The 14,666-nt window shown below is 33.0% G+C and overlaps 1 protein-coding gene and 1 non-coding gene across 5 annotated transcripts; one reads left to right on the forward strand and one right to left on the reverse strand.

Moving 5' to 3' along the window:
* Window positions 1-1,079: 1,079 nt before the first annotated feature.
* Window positions 1,080-5,269, reverse strand: LOC130967422 (BTB/POZ domain-containing protein At3g22104). 4 transcript variants are annotated; one of them, XM_057892273.1, is made up of 4 exons: window positions 5,169-5,269; window positions 5,040-5,072; window positions 2,179-3,321; window positions 1,080-1,720 (listed from the first exon to the last, which is right to left on the reverse strand). In XM_057892273.1, exons 2-4 carry the CDS (start codon window positions 5,061-5,063, stop codon window positions 1,247-1,249), a joined length of 1,641 nt encoding a protein of 546 aa, XP_057748256.1. In that variant the 5' UTR covers window positions 5,064-5,072; window positions 5,169-5,269; the 3' UTR covers window positions 1,080-1,246. The 4 variants fall into 4 exon arrangements, with proteins under 4 accessions (XP_057748256.1, XP_057748257.1, XP_057748255.1 ...); XM_057892274.1 differs by lacking the exon at window positions 5,169-5,269 and having other exon boundaries at window positions 5,040-5,101; XM_057892272.1 differs by lacking the exons at window positions 5,040-5,072; window positions 5,169-5,269 and adding an exon at window positions 4,437-4,972.
* A 618-nt stretch (window positions 5,270-5,887) lies between these two features.
* TRNAS-CGA (transfer RNA serine (anticodon CGA)) lies at window positions 5,888-5,969 on the forward strand. Its single transcript has one exon. It is a non-coding gene; the product is annotated as a tRNA-Ser (tRNA).
* Window positions 5,970-14,666: the final 8,697 nt, after the last annotated feature.

Below are 14,666 nucleotides of genomic sequence, written 5' to 3' on the forward strand. Positions count from 1 at the left end.
TGGTTTAATTATTCGGTTGGTCTTTATAATTTCAAAAAAATTTTAATTAGAATCTTATACCTTTTTTCTTTTTAATTGAGTCCTTGCACTAAATTTTTTTTAATCAAATAAGTATACTTTTTTTTCTTTTATTTAATTTAGATTTTTGTACTAATTTTTTTTAATTAGGTCCCTATTTAATTAAACAACTACTGTGAATAAGGATCTAATTGAAAAAAAAATTAGTATAGGGATTAAATTAAAAAAATATATAGGACCTAATTAAAAATTTTATAAAATTATAAAGACTAACAGAATAATTAAACTTTTTTTTATCAAAAATAATTTTATTCGATTAGGAAATGTCTATATTGGGTCATGTTATGATAGAGTATTTTTCAATAAAAGGTGGAGTTACTCATTTTATAACAAAAATATTATATATAATACACACTCTTTTAAAAATTTAATTATAATCCTCATTTTTTTTTTTTACCTAACTTCATTCTTAAAAAAAAAAATTCTTCGGCCGACTAACTTTCTGCCCTACAATTTTCTCCATAATCAAAATTCAAATCCAACACATCCCTTTAAAAAAATAAGCATGTGGCATGGTTAAAATTTATAAAAATATTTCTCTTCCTAAAATACTTAACTAATTAATATTTAATAGGGTCATGAAATGAATATTTGAAGTCATCTAATCTAATCTAATCTAACCTGGTTCGTACGGTACCTATGTGGACTCTTTGTCTGTCTTTAATCACACTTTGTATCCAAGCCAATGTCAACCGCTACACCTTGTCTTCTTCTAATGGTAACCCAACAAACCATATTTTTATTACTTGAAACTTGACTTGATGTGAAAGCATATTCTAGCAGGACCATTTTTCTTAATACACAACTTCCAAGTCAACTTCAAATCACAACATAATACAATGCATAATTTAATAATTTGATAAATTGATCAACTATAATGCATACTATAAATTGTTGAGAGGGATAAAATCTTGGTCATAGTAATATTATTATATTGACATAAACTATTGTAGTATATACTATCTACTCCTCTTAAGTTTTGAACATTTATTAATTATTACAATCTTAAATTCTTTGCAGTATATATATAATTTTTTTTTCATTATTTCTTGATTGTATGTACAACCAATATATTTTTTCTTACTCAATCAACTTCATTTGGGTGCTATACAGATATGAAGAAATACAAGGGAAAATAAAAATAAAATAAATAAATAAAAATAACATATCATGAACAGAGCTTAGGCAAAGATCTTGCATAACTATTGGGTGGTACTTTTGATTTTGTGATCTTTGCCATCTGAGTTTGCATTTTCTTACAGATTTTCTCTAATTCCATAACCCTCCATTGCATTCCTTGCAAATGTGCCTTGAGTCTCTCATTATCAGATGAAGCATCAAAGTCTCCAGTAGAAGAATACAACACAACTTGGTCATTGCTTTTGTCTTTGTTTCCCTTTTGTGCATTAACATTTGTAAAGCAGAAAGGGGGTGATGAGCCATTGAGTAATGGTGATGTAGCTGGAGTAGATTGGATCAAGTTTTTGAGCTTTGATTGTTGTGATATGAGAGCCTGAACTGCTGATTTTGATGGGAATTTTGGGTTCTGAGAAAGGTGTATGCAAGCTTGAGGTGAAAGCTTATCATAGTTTAATCCACAACATATCTTCAACTTTTCTTCTTCTGACAATTGACCATGAACCTACAAAGTAGTAACATAATCAACATTATTAAATAGTCCTTGAATTTTTTAGTTAATTATAAGAAGTGTAAGTTATTTTTTTCCTCAATACTTGTTTAATTTTATTTAATTTTGTTCCTAACATTTTTCGATTATTCAAAATTAATTCTAGACATTAACTCCATCTAAAATATTAGGGACAAATAAAAAAGTCCGGGATAGATTTGAGACAAAACAAAAGCATTAGGATGAAAATTGAAAGAATAAAAAATATTCGGAACAAAATTGAATGAAATTAAAAGTTAAAGAGTAATTTTTAAAGAAAATCGCAAAAATCAGGTAAAAAACATGCTTTACCCTTTTGGGAATTATGTTTCACTTTTCACATACCATATATACTAGCATTTCTAAAGAACAGAACATGGAGATTTAATTCACTTTATGACCGAAATTAAAGACTAGCAAAAAGTTATTAATACCTCAAGGTACATGTCCATGGCATGGTAGAGCTCATCATAAGAATCTCTTGCAGAATCTGGAATTGCTGTGGCAAGAGCCAAGAACTTAGAAGGCCTTAAAGAAGGATCAGGTGCTATCTCTGCTATGTACAAATCTATCAAGCTTGCAACTTTCTTCATCCTAGTGGGAGCAACAACGCCGCCGCCGCGTCGCAAGAACGCCTTTAGAAACTTGAGAACAAGTTTCACATCATACAAGTAACTTATTCCATATGGTGATGGAACAAGCAAATTGTCCAAAGTTGCTTGATCCAAATTGGAACCAATCATGGCCTCCAACTTGTGCCTACAACTTTTGCTTATGTTCAAACTCAAACTAATTCTTAGAATCCCAAACAAGGTCTTAAAAGGGATTGTACTATTATGGTAGTACTCCATATCATAATGCATATCTATGACCATTTCCAAGATCTTAATCTTCTCACTCACATCAATAGTACTTGAAAATCTTGCTTTTTGATAATACATTAGAAACCTACTAATCAAACCATGTTCCAATTTTCTTGTGATCATTGACCTCACCAACATTTCAACCAAAACCGGATTTAAGAAAACAAGATCCTCAAACCACCAACACGGACGCGAACTGAAGCTACTCGTCTTGATACTCTCAGTACTCTTCGAATCACACGAAAACCGGACCCCACCGGAAGAACTATCAGTTGAGCAAGTTGAAGGGCATGGGCTTGCTTCACTAGCAAGAAACATTCTCCCAACAATGGTGTCCATACACTTCTCCAGCATCATTGAATTAGAATAGTAATCCAACACAGTTGATAGATTCTGGCACTGTTTCAAAGCAACCAAAAGTTCAGACCATCTCCAATAGCTTATTTCTTCAAGTGACTTCTCTGTTTGTTCCAACAAATTAGGAACACCAAGAACAGAATCCTTCATTTCCATGTACTCAGCTGCACAATGTGCTTGTAACAAATTGGAAGAGTTCATGTCAATGCTTCCATTGTTGTAACAAAATTTTAGCATAAGCTCAAAACCCTCAGCACCCCCTGGAAAATCATGGAATATTACTTTGAGTTTCCCACTGGGACCACTAGATTTTCCAAATAATCTAGCTAACTTGCTTGAGTATTGAGCAATAATAGCCTGAAAGGGAAAAAAAAAAGTACACATAATAAAACCAAGTTAAATTATTAATTGAAGGAATAATAGTATTAATGCACTATGTTGTAGGAACATGTAATTATGAGAGAAATTCAAGCAAACCATAATGTTAGAGTGTAATGGTGATGATCCAGCATCCTTCCTAGGTTGATGGGGTCAGAATTGAGTAAAAAGAATTAAGCTTTATGAAAAAGTGCTGAATCCAATTCAATGAAGGGTACTTTTCTTTTTGAAAAAAGGAAAAAAAGAGAAAATGATTATTGTGGAAAATGCTATCACTGGATAAAAACAGAGACATGGAAAGGAAAAAATGGAGAGAATATATAAGGAAAAATAAGGAAAATTCCATACCTATAATTAAAAGCTCATAAACCAGAAAGAATGGAGTACTGACAAAGAAGTCGTTATAGGCAATAAATTTGGCATAAAAGGATCTTTAATCTTCTATGAGCATGGAAGGGTATAGAAGAAAGAAATTAATGGCTTGAAAACAACTATATTTGGGGTCCCTCTCAAAAGATGTGAATACAAACAAAATAAAATGAATGGTAAAGAACATTAAAGACCCAGAGAAGACCATGGCAGCAGCATTTAATGTGACATGCATTATTAAAAGAACTTTTCTCAAATTAAAAACATAAGAAGATGAAAAAAAAGGGTGACATGTGGTTTTGATTTGTGAGAAAAATGGACATGAAAATTATTGAAAAAAAGAAAAAAGGTGCCCCCACCTCACTGCTTTGTAGGTGCCAATTAATGATGAGGAAAAGCTACCATCATGAAGTTACTAAGGGTAGCTAGAATAAGCCTAAAAAGACCAAAATAAATAAATAAAAATAATAAAATTACACATTAAAAGTCATGAAAAATCATTGAAGCACAATCATTTCTAAATTCAAGAGTAGCAAAACATTTAGCATAAACGGAAACTAGAATACAGATAATTTAAAAAAAAAAAGAAAGATTGAAAAGTGGATTATGATCCAAACAAAACAGGAACTTTGACAGCAAAGACCGTTTTGACAAATAACAAAGAAGCAAGAGAGAGAAAGAGAGATTAATAAGGTTATTGTTATTTATTTATTTATTATTATTACCTTGTCAACCATGAAGGTCTCGTCTCCATTTACCTCAACTTCAAGATTGCAGTAACAAGATTCCATAACAAAGCTTCTTCACCAGAATATATAAGAACAAAACAAAACAAGGAAGCACCACCAGAAATGAACAATGATGGAGATTGCTTATCAATTATTGACTTTTTGGAACTTGCATAGAAGCCAATCCAAATGAGGGAGATAGAGAAGACATAATAAGAAGAAAAAGAAGAAGGCCAAAGTGGTTTTGATGGGAGAGTGAAGATTGAAGAAGAAGACACAAAGATCAGAGATATTCTGAGAGTAAGAAGAAGACAAATAGGAAGAGGACAAACACAAAGTTCCTGAGATTAGGGTTTGGGTGGTGGAACATATAAGTAAGCTAAGTCAATTGGTTCAGAAGAAATAAAAACAAGAAATGAGTGAGTGAGTGAGAGAAAGAGAGAGAGAGGAAGAAGTAGTTAGCATTCAACAAGACATGTAAAGACACAACACAAGCAGGGAGAGAAAAAGGGAAATAGTGAAATACTTTCTTTGTACATATATATTAAATTAACATGGTATACTCTATAATATAACATATATAGATATAGCATAAGGTACCATTAAATAATAACCCCCCTTCATCTGACATTCCTGAAAAAAATAATATGACTAGGCCCTCAGTTATAAAATAATTAGCAACGTTATTGTTTATGAATGAAAATTATATATAAAGAAAATTCAGCAAACCTTATAATTTAGAACTGAAGATTATTAATGCCTCGCTAGCTTGGCCCTTGTGTTATTCCATTCTCATAGCTGCAATGAAAGAAGAAGTCTCTTTATGTGTGCAGTGCACCCACCCTCAATATTGTAGTGGCCTAAAATAATGCCCCCACATCGCATTCTCTCTCACTAGTCCTTCTCAATGTTAAATTAATTACAGCCATGGCAAGCACAATTGATAAAAGTAAAACATAAAACCTCATCCAAAATTAATGTGGGTTTTTCTTTTGTTATTGAAAATGTTATTTCGGTAGACAATTTGTGAACTAACTATAAAGTGAAGTTACTTTTATAAGCATTCATAAGAATGTCTTAGCCTTAGTAAACTAACTATGCTGTTGAGGATAATTTTATCGTGAAAATGTTTGTGTGTGAAGAACATGAAGTGTATAATCTAATTTAAAAAATTAATAAAAATAAAATAACATATTTTCTTAGATAAATATTTAATTAATTTTCTTCTTCATAGATGTATGTATCTGCTGTTGAAGCCATATAATTCTTTGCTCTTGAAAAGAAACCAAATTTTCATGGTTCCATGGCATGTGCTTTGTTGGAGTTGGGGACCAGTCCAAGTTGTTACTTTATCGTACCCCACAAAGTCATCACCTCTATGACCAAGTCCAATGAATGATAATTTTAAACGTTACTAGACATATTTGTAGTGAAAAAAGGTTAAAATGGTCGATATGTCCGAGTGGTTAAGGAGACAGACTCGAAATCTGTTGGGCTTTGCCTGCGCAGGTTCGAATCCTGCTGTCGACGATTTTGTACTAGAAGTTCAACTACTTTAATTAATTTTATTTCTACACACATTAATTTACCCAATCAATTAATCAACATCAATTCACCAAATATATTAAGAATGGTTCGTCTAATCAGAAGAGTGTGATCTACTCAATATTATACTAGTTTTACTTTTAAATGGTATTAGATATTTGACTAATTTTATAGTGTTTATGATGAGTTAGTGTTTAAATTTTGTCTCCCTTATTTTGTTATAATAAATTTTGATTTTTAAAAATTATTTATTTTTATATTTTTTAATTAATTATTGATTTTTAACATTTTTTTTTAATAAGTAAATACTACTTTTTAAACACCATAACATTTACTTAAATTTTTCTTGACGTACGTATTCAGAATTTGAGTGTTTTCTATATATGTAGTAAAAAAAGAGTTATTAATATAATCTATTTATTAATTTTTCATCCATGGGTAAATTTTCAATTCCCAATTACCATGGTACATTTATCATATTCTGTCCTCTTTTTACTTTTTAATAAATACTTGCTCTTTAAGAGCTTCATGCTATTCTAAGAAATGGAAGACAGTTAAAAGATCATGCGGAGATGATCGTTGGTGTCAAAGGTTTTTAATTAAAACAAAAAGATTGAACTGTTTATATTGATTTAATTAAAAAATCTACTAATTAAACAAAAATGAAGAGCAGAGTTGGATATTTGTTAGAGAAGAAAATAAAACTGAGATGAATAAAAATTAATATATTTCACACTGCTAAATAAACAATACAACTGTTATATATATATATATATATATATATATATATATATATATATATATATGATTTAGAGCTTGATTCCTCTTCAAGAATAATCAAGAAGAACAAGTTTTAACTAACCAAAATCAATAACTAACTGAACAAAATTTTATTAGTTACAGAACTCTGATAACTAACCTAACTAATTAACTGTAAACTTTTTTTTAATACCCCCTTCAACTGAAGTAAGGGTTTTGATATACTCTTAGTTTGTGCTTGAACATTTTAAATAAGTCTTGTAACACCGGCTTAATTAAATAATCTGCTACTTGATCTGGAGAAAAAAAAAATGTATCACAAAGAGATTTCTGATCAACCAAATCTCTTAAGAAATGAAGGTCCAACTCTAAATATTTACACCTACTATAAAGTATAGGATTAGCAGCTAGGAGGCAGGCATTTTGATAATCACAATATATAGTAGGTGGTATTGGGTGTGAAATTTGCAATTCACCCAAGAGTTGTTGAATGGACATGATTTTAGTTTGGGCTGCACACATAGACTGATATTCAGCATTAATGCTGCTCCTGCTAACTTTAGTTTGCTTATTACTCTTTCAAGATATGAGATTTTTGCCTAAATAGATGCAGAAACCATTGATTGACTTTCGATCTCCAAAGTCTCCACCCCAATCTGCATCTGCAAAGGAAAGAATTCGAAAGTTAGTGTACTTACTAAACACAATTTCATTTTTCACTATACCTTTCACATATCTGAGAATTCTTTTGACACTTTTTCAGTATAAAAGAGTTAGATTATATTGAGAGATATGATTGACTGCAAATGTAATATCCAACCTTATCATTGTTAAGTATTGCAATGCTCTAACTACAGATCTATATGTTGTTGGATTGTCAAAAAGTTCAGAATCATTGGAGAATAATTTAAAATCTAAAGTCATAGGAGCTGGTAAAGGTTTAGAATTATCCATTCCAGACTTAACCAATAGTTTTTTTGTATATTTTGTTTGAGATACCATGAGGTCCCTTTTAAGAAGATAAGTGACTATAAATCCCAGGAAAAAAAATTAAACAAGCTAAGATTCTTTAAGAAAAATTTTTCATTCAATTGAGCTATCAAAAATTCAATTTCTTTCGAATTATTCTCTGTTACTATTATGTCATCTACATAAACTAATAAATAAACAACATATGATAAATTATGTTTAACAAATAGTAAAACATCTGACTTTGTGTTCTTAAAATCAAATATCTAAAGAGTGTCTGCCAATGTCTTGAAACCAAGCACGAGGTGCTTGTTTCAAGATATATATGGCTTTATTTAACTTACAAACCAGGTTGGTATTGTCGTTCTCATATTCTTAAGGTCGGGCTTTATAGATATTTTTTTGAGCTTGTCATTCAAAAAGACATTATCAAAGTCAAATTGTCTTAATGGCCAGCCCAGTGACACTGCAATAGTTACTATAACTTTTATAGTAGTTGGTCTGATTATTGGTGAATAAATTTACTCATAATTCATCCCTTTTTTTGGTAGAATTCTTTGGCAACAAATCTAACTTTGTACTTGAGAATGTCACCTTGTTGATTTTTCTTAATTGCAAATATCCATTTGCTTCCTATAACAGTCGCATTTGAAGGAGGTACAGTGAGATTTCAGTTATGGCACTTGTTCAAAGCCTGGATCTCAGCATTCATAGCTCTTTTTCAATGAGAACAATTTAGATCTTACTTAATTGTAGATGGAATATTAGAAACTAGATCAACAAAATGAGTTAAAAGAGTTTTTGGTTGATAAATTTTTAATTTTGCCCTTGTAATCTTGGAATGTGTGTTGAAAGGTGTTATGGGAAGTAAGCATATCTCTAGACTGCTATTGGGAGTGGGTGTGGTGATTTAGGGTAAAGGTGAAGTTTCTAATGTTTGAGAGGTTGTAGAAGTAGTTTTAATAAGAGTACTAATGTTGTCAAGTGGTATTATTAGTGTTTCGGAGATAGTAGGAGATATAGGTGTAATGATTTCAAATTTTGTAAAATCTGTATTTTGGTCTAAATTATCTGAAGAAGGATAAAGGGAAGCAATATGGAACATAGAAATATAAGAAAATAAATTTTCAATAAATGTAACATGTCAAGCAAGGTAAACTTTGCCATTCTTAGCCATGCATTTATATCCTTCGTGATTGAAATCATATTTAAAAAAAAACAAATTTTAGATTTGTAGTCAAACTTAACATTTTTGTATGGTCTTAAGAAAGGGAAGCATACACATCCAAAAACTTTAAAAAATTTACAATCTGGTAGTTGATTAAATAACATTTCATAGGGGATTTTATTGTCAAGAACACTAATTGGTAATCTATTGATTATACAGACAGATGTAATGAAAGCATCTTTCCAAAATTGCACAGGGAGAGATGTTGTCAATATAAGAAAAATATTGAATACCGTCAGGTTTACTGTCAAATTTAGCGTCGCACATTAGTGTCAACTTTTCCGGCAGATTTATGGACAATTTATGTGTTAAATTCGTCAGGTCAAATCATTATCAGCGAATTTTTGTTTCCGACAGTAAATTTGCAGGTAATAACTGGAGGGAAAACGGGGAAAATAGGCGCGAAATGTAGCGTGGAATTTATCCGCCGATAAACCCATTTAGTGGAACGCTGTGTTTTGGTGACCCGCAATGTGTTACCGTCTGATTTATCCGCCAGTAAATCCGATGGTAACCAGTCCTAAAATTTGAAGCGCAAACCCTCTTCCTCTTCATTTCGAATTCCTCTCTCTCTAACCTCTCTTTTTCCACTCTCTCTTTAACCGTCTCTTCTCGTTGCTGCTCTGTTAGCCCCGCTGCCGCTGGCAACGTCTCTGCAGCTTCCTTTCGCCGCCTCCTCTCTCCCTCACCAAAGCCATCCCCTTCCTTTATTCTCTCCCATTCGCAACCCAACGTTAGCCGTAACTCCTTCTCTCCCTCTTTGTTTGTCTTGCCATCTAGCACAGCTGACGCTCCAACAATAGTAGCTATCGCTGTCCACTGCATCTCCCTCTCTTGAGTTCTTCTTTCTCTGTTTGAAGCTCAGGTTGCATGGTCAATTTTTTCTCTATTTAAGTTAATTTAGGATTTAGTTATATGTTAATTTCTAGTTAGTAAGTAGAATTGGTTATCATTTTTTTCCTGCTGGTTAGATGATTTAGATTAAGATTAAGATTTTTCTGATTAGAATTGTTGGTAGTTTACATATAGTTCAACATGCTATTATGTTTCTTGAGTTTGAATTGACTTTGTTTGGACTGGATTGATTGAATTTCTTTCGAATTTATGAAATATGTTGTTGATTGTTGTCTCATTGCTGCTGATTTATGTGAATTAATGTTGAACGAATACTTGGTAGTGTTATTTGTTGTTGTTTGATGCTTTTGCACACCAAGTGCTTGACTATATGCCTCTATCTCTGATTTGTGTTTTAGTTGTTAATTAGTATTATCCTCGAGTTAGATTCAATTTTTAGTTTTAGCTAGAGGAATTAAGTTGTTAAGATATGTTAGATTTGAAGTATTAGGTTATACTGATTTACTATGTCAATGAAAGTGCATTATTTGTAGGATTATTCTAATTCATATGTATAGTTATTGAAGAAATTATTTCTTTTAAGGCAATAATTAACACTTATTTTTTAAATCTTGGTGAAATTTAACTTAATTTCCTATATTTTCAAATAAATGTATAATGATTAACATTACATATAATGATATTTTTTTATTTAAATATCAATATGTATGATGCCTTTATAAATGTATACAATAGTGTAAACAAGTTAATATATTCAGATGAAAATGTTATGAATTTAATTGAGTTTTGATTGATGTTGTGGATTGAGGTTGGTTGGCTTTGTGAGAACCGTAAAAGTGGATATATGTCCAATTTTAAGGGAGGTTATGTCAAAATATTTTTTGAAATAATATAAATGTTGAAGGATTTGTGTTGTATATATGCTTATTAGTATTAATTGGTATTCTCTTTACAAACATGACGACAGGTTGCAGAGGTGTCACGAGTTGGTCTTATGGCCATGGTAGAGAGAGGGTTTCCACCGGTACCTTAGGGACTTCTCAGTCATCACCTTCTACCCCAACTACCTTGTCTACCCTGTCGATCTCTGTGATGTCATAGGTAGGTCTACCAGATCAGCAGTTCATCATGGCTCCGAACCCCAACTATGTTGCTCCTTCTGCTACACCCCCTCTTCCCTCTACAAGTCCAACAACAAAGATCGTAGTAGGTGATTTCTCTATGCGTCCCAGCCAGATGCCCCTCCACCACTGTCTATCATACGGATGAGGATTTGGCCAGATGACATGCAAGCGTGAGTACTATTTTAATCTCTTTTATCTGCAATCTATTTTGAAATTGTTAAGTTTTATGTGCTTTTATATGTTTGATAATCTTAAGTTTTTCATTGATAGCTTTGCACCAAACAACAATGCATGTATACAGGAGATCTCCAATGTGATTAGGTCCATGTACGACAACTCATGGCCGAGCTCCACGAAGATCCATACTGAGACCAGAGATTGATGGATTTAGAAGTGGGCGGTAATAACCCAATATTGTTGAATTAACTGTATTTTATTTCGACTAATTAACTAATATTGTTGAATTACTTTGTGCAACAGAACTTTATATGGGATAAAGAACATGATATCTTGATCAGAAAGATCTACAACCACCAAATAGCTAGGTGACTTCAGCAAATGATGCAGGACACTCGTCAAGGGCGCGACCACCTCACGATTTGGCTCCATTGAGATATTAGGAAGGAACTGGACATCCATTTTTGTACTGATAAGGGTTTCAAGCGTCGTCATCTGATGAACAGAACTAACAGGGCTTTGCTGAGGTCGTCGAAATATACCAGTGTGTCGGCAACTTTCATGAAGACGAAGAACAGGGTGGTATATAGTTTGCCAATTTTTTTTTAATTATTACTTGAATAAATTATTATTTGATTTATTTTATTAGTTGGTTTCAATATATGTAGTCTAAACATTGGAGCGTGAGGTGACATTGGCGGAGACATTTAAGTATACATATACGTTGGAAGCCAATAAGGAGAGATTTACTGATGAACGATCTGCGACTCATTATGTGAGTTTTAATTAATTCTAAGTTTGAAATATATTCAATTTAAAGTCAATTAACTGTCATCCTAATCACAACATTTGTTACATTTGAGGACTACATGCAGAGATTAGAGGCCACGACCCAGCAATCTCAGCCTAGTGGGGACGACCCGACTTCGATGCTTCAGTCGTTGATCCTAATAGGGTTTGGCACAAGACTGCCTCTAAGCTCTACAGATTAGGATCGTTATCGGACAGCAGCCTCTGCACCTCCACATTGGCAGATTCATCTGCCTCTACCTCTGCACCAGTCCTGTCGATCCCCAAAAAGTTGTTGATTTGAGGAAATAGGTACAGAAGCTCATACAAGAGCTTCACCAACAAGCTCAGCAGTTTGATGAGAGGTACAATGAGCTTATTGTACACGTGGGAGACACCGTTTCCATCAGGTCGGAGGTGACGGAGAAACTAGAGCGACTAGAGTGCTTGCGAGACCAGATGGCGGTATACAACGAGCAGATGTGCGCTGGAGGCAGCAGTGTTGCTGATATTAGCGGCGGCGCTACTGGTGGGGCACTGACATCAACACCTAGTCTGCCTCCTCAGCAGAGGAAAGACGACGACGATGATGATTATCGAGATCCGTAGGGTTTAGAGATTTAATTTATTTTATTGTATTTTACTTCTTTGGCTTTTTATTATATTCAGATCCTTAATATTTAATAAAATCATTACTTGATTTCTAGTATTTAGAATTTGTGCACTAATCTTGTAAAAAATTTTAATTTGACTACTAATTGTGAAAAAAATTGTACACGGTCGAATTTACCGGAACAATCCGATGGTAAATGGGCACCACAAAACAAAACATGGTCCCAAAATTACCATCGGAAAATTCGACAGTAACCAACCGCTTATTTTCGTCGTATTAATTGCAAAATTTGACGCAGAATCCACCGGTAGTTAGCGTTGGACAAAATAATTCGCCGGTAAATATTTTCTAGTGCCGTTTATACCATCAAATTCATTCCAACGGTAAATCTGATGGTACTCAACGCCTTTCTTGTACTGTGTTGCTAATAAAGATAGACCCATTTCTGTTATATTCCTATGCTTTCTTTCCACATTCCCTTTTTGGTTATGTTTGTAAGAGCATGACATTCTATGTTGAATACCTTCATCAGCAAGAAAACCAGAAAAATCTTTAGAAATAAACTCACCACGCTTATTTGTTTGTAGGGCTTTAATACTATGTCCATTTTGCTTCTCCATAAGTTTCTTGTTGTTTTGAAAAGCTAATAAGGTTTGAGACTTATTCTGTAGTAGAAAAATAGCTGTGAATTTTGAAAAATCATCCACAAAGCAAGCATAAGATTTGAAACCAATTTTTGAATCCACTGGGGATAGTCCCTAGAGATCTGCATATACATATTGCAAGGGTTGATATATACCATTTTAGTTTGATTAAAGTGCAATTTATGCATTTTGGCCAATGGACAAATTCCACACATGTGTTGCAAAGAAGAACTAGAATTTGAGATAGGAATTAAGCGTTTATTCATTGCTGTATGCATAGTTTTCATGGCATAGTGACCATGTCTTTTGTGCCATAAAATAGTATTATTATTCTCATTACATGTGGTACTGAAAGAACAAAATTTAGGTAAACTAGTACCTAAGTTCCTAATTACAGGAGTAGTACAAGAATGAGCAGAAACGGCATGTAAGTCAGAAGAAATAGCAGAAGAAAAATCAGACGTGCATAGCAGAGTAAATTTCACATAAACAGATTTATAGACTTTGAGGTTATCAAAAGAAGAAATTCCATTTCTAGTACGGCTTGTCGGAGATAAGCTTTATTAGCCTAATCACGAATAATAGAATAATCAAGCCAAAATTCAAAGAAAATTCCATTTTCAGTAGCAAACCGTGACACACTTAGCAAATTTTGTGTGATTTGAGGGACATGAAGCAAGGTTTTTAAACAAAAAGTGACATTAGCATATTTATCATATCAAATTAAAGAACCAGAGTTCTTGATTGTAATACCTATACCATTATCTACAAAGATTTGATCTGAATTAGTGCTATTTGCAGTGGAAGAAAGTAGGTTGGAAGGGTCAGATGATGGCTTGCATCAGAATCTGCAATCCATGATGCTTCACTCAATGATGAAGATAGAGTAGTTAGATAGGCAGTGGGTTGATGAAAGGTAGCTGGAGGTAGATGTGGTTGTGTATTCAAATAGTGAATTTGTTGTTGTGCAGAATTGTTTCCAAAATTGGGGTTGAAAGAGTGATCAAATCTGTGGTAACAATTTCACACCACATGACCCAATCTTCCACATAATTGACATTGCATTCGGGAATTATTGTTGTTATTGTATCCAAAACATCCTCCGCCACGACCATTTCTTGCACCACGACCACACCTATTAGGATTGCCACGAGCATAGTCAAAATTTGATGGTGAATTGTGAACATAGTGAGTTACTGACAATCCAGTTTCTGATTTCTTAAATCACTCAAGCATCTCCTCATAAGTGAGAAGAAATGCCTCAGCCTCAACTACTCGAAAGAACCCTTTGTTTGTGGTGATTGAAGAGATATACATTGTATATTCCTCTAAGAGACCATCTATGATAGCTTGAAGATGATCATCTTCTGGTACTTCATATCCCACAGCAAACAAAGAATCTACGATCTTGCGGATCTTGGCAAGGAAGTCAGTGGCTGATCCAATTTTCTTACATGATTTGAGTTAGCTTTCGAGATTTTGTACACGGGCAAAGGAAGTAGCTTGAAAATATTCATCGATTTT

This window comes from Arachis stenosperma, chromosome 3, assembly GCF_014773155.1.
Source record: "Arachis stenosperma cultivar V10309 chromosome 3, arast.V10309.gnm1.PFL2, whole genome shotgun sequence".
Taxonomy (NCBI): domain Eukaryota; kingdom Viridiplantae; phylum Streptophyta; class Magnoliopsida; order Fabales; family Fabaceae; genus Arachis; species Arachis stenosperma.